This window comes from Ursus americanus, chromosome 34 (assembly GCF_024610735.1).
Source record: "Ursus americanus isolate L20-20 chromosome 34, mUrsAme1.1.p, whole genome shotgun sequence".
Taxonomy (NCBI): Eukaryota; Metazoa; Chordata; class Mammalia; order Carnivora; family Ursidae; genus Ursus; species Ursus americanus.
Window position 1 is genome coordinate 22795011 of NC_142160.1, and position 17472 is coordinate 22812482.

Below are 17472 nucleotides of genomic sequence, written 5' to 3' on the forward strand. Positions count from 1 at the left end.
TGGGGCGCCTGGGTGGCGCAGCGGTTAAGCGTCTGCCTTCGGTTCAGGGCGTGATCCCGGCGTTCTGGGATCGAGCCCCACATCAGGCTCCTCTGCTATGAGCCTGCTTCTTCCTCTCCCACTCCCCCTGCTTGTGTTCCCTCTCTCGCTGGCTGTCTCTATCTCTGTTGAATAAATAAACAAACTCTTAAAAAAAAAAAAGACAACAGGCAAGGGTATAAATGATAGAGAATTAATACTTTGAGTAGTATTTGAGTCCTACTAAGAGAGAAGAACTAGGGCGAGAACATGCACTTCAATGGGATATCCTCGTGGCTCTAGTGGATCCTGGGTGATGGAGCTCCATTGCTCTGGGCAAGCCCCAGACGGCTAAAGACTTGGACGTCCATGACCTCAAAGGGTCACAGTCCAAGACCACTTCAGCACCCCATTCCCCTGCCAGGCAGCCCCTGTCAGGTGAACAGTGGGCCAAGCCAGCGTTAGCCCCATCACACAGAGGCAATTCTTCTTTTACAGTAGGGAGGAACAAGGGATAAATATCTTACTTCAGAGGCCTGAGATCACCCAGAAGAAAAACCAGCTGTATCACAAAACAAAGCCCAAAGACCTGGGTAGCTCAGAAAGGTGCTACTGACAGGCATTCGCAGCAGGTGCACGTTGATCCCGGCAGCCAGCTCACTCCACACCATGTGTAGAGGTCACCCCAACATGTTGGGAGCCAAACAGCTTTTGATTTCTCTAAGCGTGATGTCCCTGAAGCCACTTAAGGCGTGTCAGGAAGCACTGCTCTATACACCTGCAGTTTATAAAGACAATAGGAGAGGCCCTGGTATCCATCGGGAGGTCGGAGAGTCCTCACTTACCGGGCACCCCCCACGCTCAACACTAGACAGGAAAGGAGGACGCTCACCATCCGCTGAGGCTTACACCCCATTTGTGTCATCCAGTTAAGCCCCAGAGTTCTGTAATGTTCCTACCACTCGATACAAACACGTAACCGTCAAGTCTAATAAGACCTGGCCGATGGTGAGGGCTTCCTAAGCGCCAGGTGCTACTCTGAGCATTTCCATGGGCCATCACTACCACCCCATTTACAGATGAGAAATCAGGAGGCTCGGGATATTAGACAATTAGCCTAAGGTCACCCAGAGATTAAATGGTGAAACCAGCGCACGGTGGGATTCCAGAGCACAGGCCCTTCACCCTGACCATGTGGCCTCCCCACAGATCAGTCTGCTCTAAAACATACTATTCTCGACAAACATTCCTTCTTTCCCCAGGAGCTGAAAAATTGAGTGGTCAAATCAAGAGTTCCCAATCCAGGGTGTCAGATCTCTGCAATCCTCCAAACTAAGAATAGGGCTCTTTAAACTATGTCAATATCATGAAGAGTTGGACCGAAACCCACACATTTACCTCTGACGTATTGCACAAACTGACATGGCAAGTTTCTTTGCTTCTGATCACAATTAGGTCTGTTCATTTTGAGAACCTGGCTTTTCTCCTTTTTTCATTTTTTTTTTAATTGTGGTGACATACACAACATCAAATTTGCCATCCTAACCATTTTTAAAGGTACAGTTCAGTGGTACTAAATGCATTTATAACGGTGCACAACCATCGCCATCACTGATCTCCAGAGCACGTTCACCTTGTAAAACTGAAACTCTAGCCCTAATCAAGAGTCATTCTGCAGCCCTCTGTCTCCTGGCCCTTGGAAACAATCATTCTACTCTTGGGGATCTCCTTCTATTCAGAAGCGATGCTTGGCATTTACACAGCTATCACTGAACAGTGGAAATGCGTATTGATTGGGTTACTTACTAGCTGTATAACCACATACAAAATGTTTAACCTTGCTCTCAATTTCCGCAACTATCATATGGGAAGAGCAACAGTACCTATTCTGCAGGGCTGTTGCAAGGATTTTAGAAGTTCATAAAAAGTTAATAAATAGGAGACACTTAAACCGTGGCTGGCATGTGAAACATATCAATGAACGGTTATTTGCTGATGCTGTTGTTACTTAATAAGTACAGTTTAATTAGTAGACCACATGCCACGGAGGAGAATAATAAAAGGGCCCTCTGATGATTACTTTTCTAGAAATAAATGGGATAATTTAGAACTAAGGCAAGAAAAATACCTACTGAGATCAATACCTACTGCTATTGTCTCAGAGAGGAGAGTCACTAGTCATTTGGCCAATAATGTCTGAAACTCATTTTCCAAATTCTCCTTGCTTGGCACCCTTTGAACTCCTTAGCCCTTCTCTGCCTAACTTCAATCTGCCTCTCCTCCTCCTCTCTGCCTCCAGGGATGACAGGTACGTTTCATTTTCTATGCCCACACCACTTAGTTGGTGGCAATCTCCCAGGGCTGTGAGGAAGGATCCAAGCCTCAGTGAGAATGAGTGCCATGATTGGTGGGCTATGTCTCCACAGAGGGGTAGGGGACACGTAAGGTATGCTTGCAAGGTATTTGCCATCTGTGCCCTAAATTATTTACTCTAAATGAATGGCCTCCTCACTGTCCTACGAAATACACCCCGCAGTTTCCGATGGGTTCTGACCTTCCTCCTCCTCTTGGCCTATTCACACCCTACCCTTGCCTCTCAAACATTGTGTATCTTAATTACCTACGTCTACAGTGTGACTACTCCATACTTTTCCACCAGGACAACTATTCTTCTGCAGTGGGACAGTCATGGGGTATAGAGCCCAAGAAAAATAAGCCAGCATTAGTCCTGTTTCAAGGGATTACAGGAAATCATTTCTTCAGCGAGAGTCAAGCTCTGTTTGTGAGCATTTATTAAGATTTAAAAATCTGACTGGCTATGGCCCAATAATTCCCTTATTCCCCAATTTGCCCACATGAACACAGAGGAACATAACAAGGATTCTCCCTGCAAGACTATATTAAATTATAAAACATTAGACTATTAATGGCCATCGTCAGAAAAATGGTAAATAACCTATCATCTGTTCATAGTCCAGATGATTCTTCAGTGTATTATACGAGGTAGATCTTGATGGGTAACCTGGTTAGATCTCTAAAAACACACTGTGTGATGAAAAAAGTGAACTGCAAAATTTATAACTATGGCCACTGCTCTCAAATCAGGCACTGAAGTGCCCCAGGGAAAAGGAGCCATTCTAGACATCTGTCAGATACCTACTGTGCAAACCAGAAGCTCAAGGAAGTTCCCAGCTCTAACATTAGATCATGCTGTATTCCTTTTGATGTCATACTTTTTACAACGCTGGGTTTTTAGCAGTTGCTGTGGTAAAAAGCAAGGACCATGTGAAAAGAGGTGTGCGAGGCAATGTGTGTGGCAGTATCGGGTCTGACCCCAGAGCCTGAGGAGCCAGGGGATGCCCAACAGGTGCACACATCCAGTTCCCAGGTGATTGTGGTTAAGAATGAACTGGAGATACTATTTTCACGTAGGTCATGTGTCAAATGGCCACTAGTTGTCAGGACAGAAATACTAACTCTTATTAATAGGGCACCATGAAATAATTACTAAGATACGAAGAGAGCCATAAATTAACAAAGTTTGGGAACCTCTAAGCTATGGTATCATATAATTAATGTTTTTTTTAAGTAAAAAAGTACAAAAGACTACTCTATGTTTTCAAAGAATACATCATAAGCATCTAAATGTATTTTTAAAGATCTGAAATGATACACAATAAACAGATAGCAGGGAGAAAACAGGAATTTAGGGGTGTTGTTCAAAGGAAACCATGCCTTCTGTTTTATCTGTGAAGTTTTAACTGATACTTTTTACATGTATTCATGCAATACATGAATAATTAAAAGTCAATTAAAAAAAAAAGAAAGCTAAGTTCTACTCAGAGGATAAAGGGGGATTTTTAGGTAGTTAAGACTCAAGATGGAGAATTTCATACGTAACAGGCAGATGCCAAGTCCAGCTAAGCCCCCAGCGTTGGCACTGCAGTCCAATGCAGGAGCCAGGAAGCCTGCGTTCAAATCCCAGTTCTGCCACTTACTGGCAACGTGACCTCCAGCGAGTTTCTTCTTGTTTCCCCACTTACAGCACCATCATAAGGTTTAAGTGGGTTAATGCATTAAGAAGTCCTTAGAACAGAGCTTAGAGCCTAGTTAAAGCTCAGTAAACACCAGCTGTTCCCATCTTCTTGGCGCTCACTCAGACACTCCCAAGTTGGTGCAACGGCCCCTCTTGGCGAGCCCACCTCTGTCACTCTCTTCCTCTCACACTCCCATTCCATCTGCCTTCTGCTCTACGTGAAAGGTAATTCTCCTCCCGTTTTTCCTTCTTCCTTTTCGAGTTGTGAGTTGGGCAACGAATTCAAGTCTGGACCACACCAACAACTCCTGCTGTTACTATACGTACAGATGGATTACACGTCTGCGAGAAAGAACCAGGATGTTGTGTGCTTGGTAATTCGATATGAGGCTCAGAACATTTACTGCATTGCTATTTTCCTTTCAATTGCTACTTGGAATATATACTAGTTTTGTTTTTAAGTCTGTGTCCTTACTGGAAACTGAAATTCCCTAAGAGAGGTAGAAAGAAAAGCCTGCCAACCAAATATCTGAATTTGCAGCTGGTTTACTATAGCTGAAACCTTCATTTCCTCAACTTTCATTTAGAATAAGAATTCCGAAGACTAAAGATGCTAAGGTCCAATGATTGATACTACCTAATGAGCTTAGGAAGTAAGACAAACCAGAGGGTGCATTCCCTCAGCACGATCTGAAGGTATCAGAAAGGGGTCTACAGAGATACTGCCAGCACTCTGCCCAGTTCCCCTCGGATGCCCTTTTCCCCTTAGTTATATAGCAGTTTAATCCTTTTGGGGAAGACTGCCTCAGGTTACTGGAACCCAATGCAGGATGGAGAATGAGTCTCTCCCACTCACCTCTTCACTGTCAGGTTAGGAAGTGACAAGATGTGGGAAGATAAATACCTCTGCTCTCTCGCCCCCTGGCCAGGACAACGCTAAGGCATGACCTACACTCTTCCAGAAATTTGCGGTGGCTTTCAGCCCAAGGTACCCTGTGTACAACTTGGCTCAACATCACACACTTGTGTGATCTCCCTCCCTTCCCTGTCCCAATCCCCCCAAGCTCCTCAAACTCTTTGTCCTGGGAACATTTTCTACTAAAACTGGAATTTTTATCTCCAAATCCACTTCTGGGTACCAGAGCCAAGACAGCCTCCCTAACTCCCCCACCAAAAACTACCCTCCCTCTGTTGAATTTAAAATCCTTCCCTTGGAGGTTTTATTCTTTTTGTTTTGGGCTTGAACCCCAGGAACCTGCATATCCCCCTCTGGGAGGTCCCAATTTAACAGGGTTTTCAGTCGGGACAATCCAGCCTGACCATTTCAAGCTGCTTCTTAGAACAAATGTATTTGTATTGATAGCAGCTTGAAGCAAAGAGAAGTTGAATGAAGCTTCACAAAGAGGGTGAAAAGCAGAGCACTGGCTAACCCCTCTATGCCCTGATTCCCTTCTCCATGGTCTTGGGGGTGGGGCAGATTCCAGGACCCCTAAGATTCCTTCGGCTCTCACATTCCACATTCTATGAACCTGAAGTATGAGAACATTACCAGCAATTGGTTCTTTTTAATTTTGCTAGGCCCACCTATACGTAGCCTTAAGAGATCATTTTTGTCTACCCCATCATAGAAAAGGTGCATTTCTTTTGTACTTTCCAATTTTGGCTTTTGTTTGGGGGGGCAGGAGGGGGTGGGAGGTGGTGATTTGTGAGTAGGTAGACTGATTTTAATTTGGCAGCTGGTGAGCCAGGGGGAGAAAACAAACAAACAAACAAAAAAAAACCTCCCCAAAGTAAACAATATAACATACTTCGTTATCTTCAAACGCTGGGCTTCTGTTGAAATTGATTCAGCCTATGATAACAGAATAAATTACACACCTCTCTGTTATCTTTCCCAAAACCCTCGGTGCCCGAAACCAGAAGAATCTATAGCCCAGAGAAATGTGTTAAATAACAAATGGGGCTTTAAACAATGAATATACCTCCCAACCAGGAGATGGTTTTTTCTGCCTCAGAAGTAACCAGATCCACAATCTGACCAATTCCCACCCTAGCCCTGAAAAGATGGCCTGATTCTCACATCTCGCCTGGACAAAGCCCCAGAGTACCTCTGTCTCCCTGCATTATCTAGCCAACTTATGCCATTTCTAGACTCTCTGGCCTTCGCAGGGGAAAGAAGAATGTCATCTGAATGAATGCAACCCAAGTGTTCTGGATTGTCCAGTTAGAGCTAGGCCCTAGCTAGTTAGATACCAGTAACCCGTGGTTTTCACTCCAGTTTCCATGAAATCTACAACACAACGACAACAACAGCAGAAGTATCTATAGGCCGGGCACACACAAGTTCCTGTCCTTCTGGCAGTCAGCCTGTGCAAGAAAAGCTTCACTGTTTCAGTGCAATGTTTTTATTTCTGCAACCATAACTGCTCCTGCATTCTGGGTTCTTGGGAATAAGCAAAACAGAAGTAACAGCTGGGAGAAGAAACACCTAAGAAACAGAGGCGGAAACAGGAAGCCTAAGAAAGCATAAGCACCATTTTTTCCCCCCGTAAAGGACCAGACAGTATAAATATTTTAGGTTTTGTGGCCCATATGGTCTGTCAGGACTACTCAACTCCGCCACTGGAACACGAAAGCAGCCAGGGATAACACAGAAATGAATAGAAATAGCTGTGTCCCCATAAAATGTTATTTACTAAACAAATGGGGGCCATCCTGACACCTGTGTGCCAACCCCTGCACCTACGTCCAAGAAATCCTTAATGTACGCTTCGGGATTAAAAACAGTAGTGGTCTGAAAATGCAATAGAGGTTGTAAAAACATGAAGTGCGATTTATTTTAGAGGACAGTAAGACACCAAAATGCAATTATAGAGGAAATGATGGGATTCCTTCAAGCCTGTTACAATGGGATTTACCACTATGTAACACTTGTTGTCAAGCCAAAGAAATTTCACATCGTCACCAAACTGTTCTAAGGTCAAAGATTGTCTAGCTACCAGAATCACGAATCTTTCAAACTCTTTAAAGCAGGTAGCAAAAGATCCATTACATGCTGAAAATATGGACTAATGCACTTAAATAACAACCCTATGGCATAGGTATTATTATCAGTGTCCCCATTCTACAGATAAAGTAATTGAGGGTAAGGAGGCTGCTCAAAGGCATACAACCAGCAAGAGGCAGGGCCAGGATTTAACCTGATCTTCCTGGCATCAAAGCTCTTAGTTCCTGAGCAGTAATGTCCTCCTCACCCCTTCCTTCTCGATGTTTGACACTGTAGCCCTTTCCCCTTATATTAAGTCTACAGCTACCCTTGCTTCTAGAAGGTCTCTCTTGCCTCATTTTCTTTATGCTCTGTATGTTCCTGGTTGGTATCCTATGCTGGTTTCTCCTTCTGGATACCCTTTTAAAAAATGGATGTTCTTTAGCTTTCAAAATCTCCTCTTATTCTATATTCTTTCCCTCAGCTCTGCAGTCCAGGCTCATCAGGGCTGTATGGTAGTGAAAACCTCATGGGCTCCAAATCTCCATCTGTGGCCTAAACCTCTTCATGAAGCTTCAGATCCATGTTCCCAACTAGAGACTGAAGAGCTCTACCTCAACATCTCATAGGTATCCCAAACTCAACATATGCAAAACTTACCACTTCTCCCCAAAACCCTCTTTGTACAGTGTATTTGGTAAATGGTTCCACCTGTACTTGGAACCCAAAGAGGCCCCATAAGAAGCCCAAATACCCAGCTGGACAGGCCATGTGGAGAGGTCCTGAAACCACATGCAGAGGGAGGGGCCCCCAAGACCCACCTTCCAGCCATCTCTATCAAGGTTCCAGGCCTATGAATGAAAACGTCTTAGACCCTCTGCCCCTCCCCCCCCCCCCCAGAACAGACCAGCCACCAGCTAAACACCATTGAGGGAGCCCAGTCAACACCATGTGGAACAGAAGAATTACCTCGCTGAGCCCTGCTTGAGTATCTGACCCCAAAAATCCTGGCATATGATAAATTGTGTTCATTTTAGCCTCCGAGTGTTTGAGGAGACCTGTTACACAGCAATAGATAACTAGAACTCTTACTCCTTATTATGAACTGAATGTTTGCCCCCAACCCCCACCAAATTCACATGTTGAAGTCCTGTTCCCCAATGTGATAGTATTTGGAAGTGGGAACTTTGAAGGTAATAAGGTTTAGAAGTCACGAGGGTGGAACCCCATGATGGGATTATAAGATGAGGAAGAGAGACCAGAGCGGGCTCTCCCCCCTCCCCACCCCATGTGTGGACACAGGGAAAAGGCAGCCCTCTGCAAGCCAGGAAGAGAGTTCTCACCAGGAACCAACTCTGTCAATATCTTGAACTTGAACTTCCCAGCCTCTAGAACTAAGTGAGAATTAAGTGTCCTGCATAAGCAAGTGTTTTCTTATAGCAGCCCAAGCCAATGAAGACACTCCTCGTTATTACTCTCCATGGATAGAACACAATTACAGGTGAACGTTCAAACGTTTGAACGTTTGCTTGAGCATTTGCTTGAATTTTCTTGACCATGCATGAAAAAGAAAGGTCTGCTCCACTGTCAATCCTTACCAACACTGCTTTTATGTCTCCAAGTTACACATCATCTTTACATTCTAGTCTTCTTAGCTTCACTTAAAAATCGTCTCTAGAGCTATTTGAAAGTTCCAAACCTGCTGGTCTCCCGTCAGCTGTGATATCCTTGTCTGCTGGAAGCCTCCAGTGAATGCTTCTCTGATGATGAAACTTCAGCCTTACCAACCTAATTAATTCCTGCCCTCCTCTGAACCAAGCCCAGGAGCTTCCCACCACCCAAGAGGAAGACTGCCTTACCCCGGATATCCTCCTGCTGTTTTCCTAACTCAAGTAAGGATAAAATGGCATTTTTCACCACACTTATTCCTATGTCTGCCTATTGGCCCAAACAAGATAACCCAGTTCATGTGCTTTCTCCTCCCTCCACTAAAATTAGGACATCCCAGTTCCCTAAGTGACTTACAGATTGCAACCTGTCATTATCAGGCATCCCCAACCCTTACTAGGAAAGGACATCAGGTGTCAAGAGAGTCAATTACAAACAATCATTTTAGTTAGACGCCACATTCTGCTTTCTGCTGAAGGAATATGACAATTCCCCCAAATCTGTCAGGTTAATACCTTGGGCCACAACTGAACCACAAAATATCCAATTTTCAAGCTGTTAGGATACTGCTGTGTTCCTTGTAATTTGAGTACTCTAAGTCCTTTCCCATAAAGCCAAGTTATTTGTCCATACCTCTTTCCAAACAGCCATCCAAGTAGTCTTGATTTTTAATACCCCTGAGACTTTAAAAACAAAGGTGGACTCATTAAGCAGACAAATTCATGACCAGTGACCTAAAGCAGCAGTACAATCCTTCTCTTCAGTGCAGGGCTGCCCTAAATCTTCGGTACCACTCTTGATCTTAGGGACAAGCATCTGTGAAGCAATTGTCCCCAAGAGCAGGAAGCAGCCTTTCAAAGGCAGGAGCAGCTGGTGGGACATAATGCTGTCTGGCTTCCTGGCACCAGCCCCAGAGTGAAGCCCAAAATCATTGTGATTTTTTTTTTTATTCCATTCCATGTCCTCCCCAAAGGTACCGCTAGACAAAGCAAACTGCTCTAACTTAGAAAAGGTCTTTTCCCATTATTAATGAAACTCACTGATAGGTTCACTAGTTCTTTCTGGCTACCAACATAAAAACTCCAGGGCTGTAATTCTATCTGGGGGAAGGAGGCATCAGGGTTCAGCATGTCCTTGCATTTGTGACTTTCTAGGCCATCCTATCAGAAAGTGGTCCAGTGGTCATGTGACATACAATGCCCAAACATGAGGGTGTCTGAGGAGATTACCCCAGAGGCATTGACTCCCAAAGTGAATTTGTCTTTCGGTAGGAGTCAGAATGGTCCTTAAGTTAGAAAAGTCAATGATACTGGTGTAGGGGGGTTAAACAGATGCTTAGAAACAGGGAAGTTAAAACCAAAAGCACTGTGTCCAATCTGCCTGCAGACCGTAAGCCAACATCAACCTAGTCCCAGTATAATTCCTCCTCTAACTGGGTTGGTTGGGTTTGGGAGTGGGGAGAGTATCTCCTCACTTTCTAAGGCACTGGGGGTGAATTCCCCATAGCTGGGTTTGGGAAAGGGGAAAAGACAGAAGAAGGGAAATCCAGGACAATGGACATCCTAAACCATAGCCATAGAAGACAGAATTAGGAGGGGTGCCTGGCTGGCTCAGTCAGAAGAGCATACGCCTCTTGATCTCAGAGTTGTAAGTTTGATCCCCACGCTGGGTAGAAATTACTAAAAAATAAACTTTAAAAAATAAAGAAAACAGAATTATGAAATCCAGCTCATTATTCCAAAACTTCATCTTCCCAAAGAGAAGGTACCCAAGTACCTGAGAAGCAGTGGAAAGAATATGTTACATTAAAGAAAAAAATACCTGGACTTAGGCCAAGTACTCCCTTTACCTTCTGGAATTATTCTTTCTAAGACTTCTAAACTTATAGTCCCAGCTTTCTCTTTCAGTAAAATAGAGGACTAGCACCCACCCTTTCCCTAATTTCAGGCACTAAGATTATAGGAGTTCTTCAGAAGAATATGGTAGAAACTTGAGGGGATTTTTACTGACCAGTGTTCCATCGGCCCCTCCCTACGTCATATGTCGAAACTAATGGAAATTCTGAGCCCTTGCCATTAAAATAGCAAAAGATAGTCATCATTCACTGACTCAGTCCTCATAACTCTCAGAGCATATGGGGCATGAGACATCTTGTCAAACATATGGTGTTCCAAATGTAACAGTGCTAAATATTTAATATTCCACAATGGTCTACTGTAAATCAAGTTGCGAAGAGTTGTAGGCAAACCACCAACTCCCACAGCAAAGGTAAGTTCCACTTCAGTTTTTCTAACTAACTTAATTTTTTCTGTTGGTTATCTTCCTATCCGAATAATTCATCGGTTTTATTTTCCACTGAGAAAAAGTATGCGACCTGGTAAAACCACCAAAGCTGGTCCGTTCATCTCTGCTTAAAACTCCCATATCAGCAGATCTTTGTGCCTCTGAGCCCCTTTTTCTAATTATCCAAGGCTCACACTTATCTCCCCAAAGAGCATAACAATGGCCATCCTGCCTTTAAAAGAAGTTTTGAACATTTCTAGATTTTAGATTTCCTAACCATGGTTGTATTTCTTCATACGATTGCCTCACCTCGACCAAGCCAATGCATAGTAATTATAAGACGCGCAATAAAAATAACGTATACCATGTACCCTGTATATACTAATTGTTAAACTTTATCTTGAATTCCCATATCAACCCTACGGGTGGCTACTGTTATCTGTTGTAACCATCAGGACGGGGACTCGGAAAGACTCAATCACACAGCTTACTGACCAGCAGGGGTGGGATTTAATGCACACCTTTCTGAGTACAAAGTCCACGTGGTTTTGTGTAGCAACTACTCTGCAGCCCAATGGAAGCGACACTCTCACTGAATCCTCAATCAAAAGTCTAGAAAAGGCTATGATGCAGGGTGGGAAACAATGATTCAACAACCCTGTATGCCATTTAGTGGACAGATCAGATAAGACAGTTTTGTTTTGAGTGAGGCCCACATTTTTTCCACTAATCTACTACCCACATCTGGACACTAAAATTTAAGCTCAACCAAGTCAAAATTTAAAGAACAAAGCACATCAACCTAAACACTTTTTAACTTAAAAAAAATTTTAGGCCTATGAAAAAGGTACAAATATAACCCCCCCGCAATATTAGCATCGTCCATAACCAGAGTACAGTTACTGAAATTAAGAAACTAATACTAACACGATGCTATTAACTACAGACTTAATCTGGAGTTCACCAGTTTTCCCACTGCCCGACTTTTCTCTGTTCTAGAATCCAATCCAGAATCCCACATGGCCTTAGTTGATGTGTCTCTCTAATCTATGAGAGTTGCACAGTCTTTCCTTGTCTTTCATGACCTCAATACTCTTGAAGAATATAGGTAAGTTGTTTTGGAGAACATCTCTCCCTTCAGGCTCTCCTATTTCCTCAAGATTTGAAAGAAGTTATGCCTTATTGGGAAGAATACTGCCAGGATGATGTGTCCTCCTCAATGCAGGATAATCAGGGGGTACGTGACGTTGGAATGTCTTCTCCCTGGTGATGCTAACCTTAACGGCTTGGTTAAAGTGATGCCTGCCAGGTTTCTCCACTATAAAGTTAGTCTTTCTCCCTTTTTAACCAAAAGATATCTGGGGCAGAGAGGAGTACTTGGAGACTATACAGATATCTTATTTCTCCTCAAACTTCTGCCCACTAATTTCAGCATTCATCAATGCATCTTGTACACAACAATCATTGCGATATTCCCTCATTCCTCTACACTTATTAACTGGAATTCATCTGTAAGGAGGAGCCATCTCTTCTCCCCCTTTTTATTTATTCAATTACTTATATTCATATGACTCGTGGATATTTTACTTTATGGATTATAATCCAATACTATTATTATTTCTTTTTTGTCACTCTAATTTTCCAGTTTTGGTCACTGGCAGCTCTTCCAGGTTGGCTCTGACACATCCAATGTATGTCATTCCAGGTTGGCTCAGTGACTTTTTCTCTTTTGAGCATTTCCTTGCTTTCTGGCACCACAACACGCCCCAGGCTCATCTTTTGATGTCCCTGACTCTGCCCTAGAATCAGACATGTTTTCAAGGAGCCCACATTCCTTTTATTAGAAAATGATATTTAGAGGGGCGCCTGGGTGGCACAGCGGTTAAGCATCTGCCTTCGGCTCAGGGCGTGATCCCGGTGTTATGGGATCGAGCCCCACATCAGGCTCCTCCGCTATGAGCCTGCTTCTTCCTCTCCCACTCCCCCTGCTTGTGTTCCCTCTCTCGCTGGCTGTCTCTATCTCTGTCGAATAAATAAATAAAATCTTTAAAAAAAAAAAAAAATGATATTTAGAAACCAAGATCTAGGGGGTAGGTGTGCTCATTGCTACTGTGGTGTCATTGCTTTTGGCCATCTCAGAAAACAGAACTTGGAACTATACACATATGCATACTAGCCCACATGCACACACGCACATCTATATTTCTGTGTCTATGGATACGTTTTTTGAAAAACCACAAGTCCATATCAACATCTGATTACAATTCTAAAGACTTCTCAAAATAGATTATCCAATATCTTCCCAATGAATCGAGAAATGAAAACAGCTTATGCATTTAAGTGGTTTCCAGATACAATCTAGGCTAAGGATCAGTAAACTATGGCTAATTGCCAATTTATAAAAGACTTTTATTGGGAAAAAAGTTTTATTAGAACACAGTTACATCCATTAATTTAGGTATTGTCTATGGCTGCTCTCCACTAGAATAAAATAATTTAAAAATGATGACAGATGTTGTATGGGTCAAAAGTGAAAATATTTTATATCTGGTCCTTTACAGAAAAGGTCTACAAATCCCTTGTCTAGGTTATGTTTCAAATTTTAACTTGGAAGATGGGTGGAAAGAATGTGGGTTCAAATACCATCCTTCCACCATGAATTACTAGCCATGTAGCCTTAGACAAGCCACTGACCCTCTGCACCTCAGTTTTCCTCTTCCTTACAGTGTTGTAGGGAAAACTAGAGACCATGACAGTAAAATTCCTGGCATATGACAGATGCTCAACTAATGGTAGCTAGAATTACTTCTGCAGGTTGCTTGTTTAGAATTTAGGATGGAACTCTGCGCAAAAAGAATCTATATTCAGTGGTGGTTAGATGACTAATATAGTCCACAGAGTCTGTTTGACCCACAGAGGTCTGAACCATAATCCTGGACTCAATACTCCCTCCAACACTTACTAGCTGTGGGACCTTGGGAGAGTAACATTAGTGAATCTGTTTCTCTCTCCATAAAAGGGTAATATCTCCATAAGCCATAAGAAAATATGTCTACGAATATCTTTATGCCATGGTCCCCAACACCAGTCTGAAGACCAAAACTGGGATGGCTGCATCAAAAGTAGAATCAGGATGTGCTAAAATACATGCTCCTGGTCCTAGCCCCAGGGATTCTGATTCAGGAGGTCCAGAAGAGGGTCCACAGTCAGCACTGTTAGTAAACACTTAAGTGATTTTGTTGGAGGGCCAGGTCTGGGAACCACTGTTAATAGCAGGAAATGCCACATGAATCCCCTCTGTGACCTCATGTCAGTCCTATATTCTCACTAGTATCCTGCTAGCTCCCTCTCACTCAGGTATATATTTGGCCCATTGGAGAGTTCCTGCAAGTGCTACAGGAAAGCAAAATCTCTTTCTGAGCCACTGCATTTATGTGTTTAAAGAAGATTAGGTCTTATTGGACTCTAAAAGCTAAGTATGATTTCCCAGATTTCAGAACAAAATCTAATCTATTCCTTAAACAGCCAGCTCCTTTGCAAGAATACACTCTGTAAGCCTCTCCTCATTGTATTGAGTCAGTCAATATGAAACTAAGAACCAAGTGGGACTGTAGAGAGGGAACAGGGGAGAGAAAGGTGACCAGGGACACCAACAGGAGGAGGGCAAATTAAAGAAGGCAGAGTGGACTTGTCCCCCCATCCCAGACCACTCACAGCTGACCCTTTCACACACACTGCCCTGCTTGTCAGTGGGGGAGGCTAAGAAGCAGAGATCAGAGCAAGTACAGGGCCTCCTAATCCATAGCTGGGACCCACAGCAGGGTTGCAGGAATGGGAAACCCCAGGTGGCAGGAGCTGGGATGGACCCAATTCCTGGGACCTTTTGGATGTGAGGGACATATATCACTGAATCCAACATATGTCATGAATGAATGAATATATATAATATATAATATATATTATATATATAAAATGTTGGTACAGTTTCCAAAAGGCAAGACTCCCCTGCTCACTCTTACAAAAATCAACAGATACCAACAAAGGCAGGTATACTCAAGAACAAGGATAATATAATGGGGGCTGTCAAATTTACTGGTGTGCAAAGAGCAGCTTTCAAACTATCTTAACCCTTCATCTGCCAAGAGCTTTTTTTAATTGAAATGAAAATCACATAACATAAAATTAACCATTTTAAAGTGTACAGTTGGTATTTAGGACATTCACAATGTCATATAAGCACCACCTATATCAAGTTCCAAACATTTTCATCACCCAAGAAGAACACTTTGTGCCCCTTAAGCGGTCTCTCCTGTTCCCCTTTCTACCACTAGCTTTTTATACTGAGAGGTATATTTTCTCCACAATGAGATTTTATGTAGTCAGTGTTTGAACAAAGCTCCTCAAAGACACAGGAACTGGGTGGGAGCAGATTTCTGAAAATGTCTAAGGTAAGTTTTCCTTTCTCCTGCCCTACCCAGTCCCATGGGAACAGTGCCAAACTCTTACACACACACACACACACACACACACACACACACACACACACACACACATATATATATATATATATATATATATATATATATATATATATATATATCCTGGGCCAGTCAGTTTCAGGTGGCCAATGACCACAAGAACAAGAATACATCATGATTGCTCTGAGAGGAACCTCTTTGGTCACCCACAGCATGAGTCACTCCCCGAAATGGGTCCAGACAGAGGTTGGCTCTTACCCGCTGCTTCTCTGGGTCCACATAACGAATGCCAAAATAGTCCTTCTCCAGCAGGCTGTAATAGTTGCAGATGTGGTCAATAAGAAACTGCCCTTTGGTCTCCCTCTGCAAAAGAAGCACATTTAAGTTTCAGCCAGAGCTCACCTTGTACATTCATGTCTAAAATGTGCCTCATTCACACCATAGGTCTGCACTTAGAGAATGGATTAGCTCACTTCAGTTCCTGGAGCAGGGACTTCTAAACTCTTAACTACAATCCACAGTGAGAAATACATTCTCACACTGTGAACTATTACATACACAGACACAGCCAAAGGAACACTAAAAAGAGAGCCAAGGAGACACCAAACAACACCCTGCATAGATGCAATGTACTCTAATATGTTCTCTTTTATTCTGTTATGAGCCATTTGATTTTTCTAAAGCTAGAAAAAACTCAGAACACTGATTTAACAACTCAGTATCTAGTGGAGACCCACTATTCACAAACCCACTCATAATTCCACATACAGTGCACTTGAATGTTTGCCGTAATTGCTCGGTAGGTACTCACTCATTCAGTCTTCATAACAATCCTATGAGGAAGGTCCCCATCTTACATTTAAAGAAACAGAAGCACCGAGAGGCTTGGTGGCCTGCCCAAAGTCACACAACCTGAATACGGCAAGGTAGCATTTGACCCAGGCCACCTGGCTATAGAATCTGGGCTCCTACCACACCATTTTGTCTCCCCGGAGACATGGTGAGTGCACTGCAACTCTGCTGGATGCTATGGGACCTCAGTGAATAGCTTAGACAGAACACCCTGCCCCCCACCAGGAAAGGTGGAAAACCTGCTGCTTTGGGCCTCAAAGCCAGTGCATTACATCCATAAGGGATGTGGGAGATGGTGGGGGTGGGGGGAGGGCAGACTGGGACAGGCCCAGGTGACCTTAGCCAAACTCTCCAGCTGTTTCACATGGGCAAAATGAGTCAGGTTATTTTTCCTTCTAAAATTCTGTGAGAGATTTGTCAGCCAAATCTGATTAAGATGAATACCGTTACCACAAAACCCTGTTAATAGCAAGGACTCTTCCAAGTCCTCATCAAGATATTTGATAAGATTAATTTCTGCTTCAATCGAAGTTGCTGACAGGACCATGGAATATTTTAGGGGTGGAATGTGACCTATAAAAATAAATGAAGAAATTAGAGATATTAAGTGAGCGACTCCTCCAATCCACTAAAAATAATTTTGGAAGAGTTTGATCTGTGTTACAGAGTTATCTTTTCATTAGAAACTACTAACATCAGCTCAGAAAGTTGATGAAAAAGCCACTCACTGGTCTGGGATCCACTGCACTGAATAAAAGACTTGGGCATATAAGCACATTTCGTGATACGAAGCCCCAGTTCTCCTGAAATCACATTGAGTTTAATTTTGAATAAACTTTGAGCCTTTACTTCCCTTCTAAAAGAAACCACCTAACGTAGCTCAAAAGGGACAAAGCATCAAAATGGAATTTGTTTTTAGATTTCTCATTGTTTTTAACCCTGGCTGCTCAAACGACGAGCTGTATCTGGTGACAGCTGAATCTAAGGCCCACGATATAATCAATGGATTTAGTTCCTTTTACAGATTTGCTCCGTAATGCATCCGTAGTTAAGAGGCTGCTGAGGAATCAAATCACGGAACATAACATGCGAGTCTGTCATTCTGCGAGTGGATTGCCAAGCTCTCTGCATCGGGATTTACAACAGTGGAC

At 43.1% G+C, this 17472-nt stretch overlaps 1 protein-coding gene across 2 annotated transcripts in view; it reads right to left on the bottom strand.

Moving 5' to 3' along the window:
• FRMD3 (FERM domain containing 3) overlaps positions 1-17472 on the bottom strand; it is a 287242-nt gene that overhangs the window by 129343 nt on the left and 140427 nt on the right. For both annotated transcript variants that reach the window (XM_045780850.2, XM_045780849.2), the window contains exon 2: positions 15728-15832. In XM_045780850.2, coding sequence (XP_045636806.1) covers positions 15728-15832 — 105 coding nt within the window. The remainder of the gene's footprint in view (positions 1-15727; positions 15833-17472) is intronic.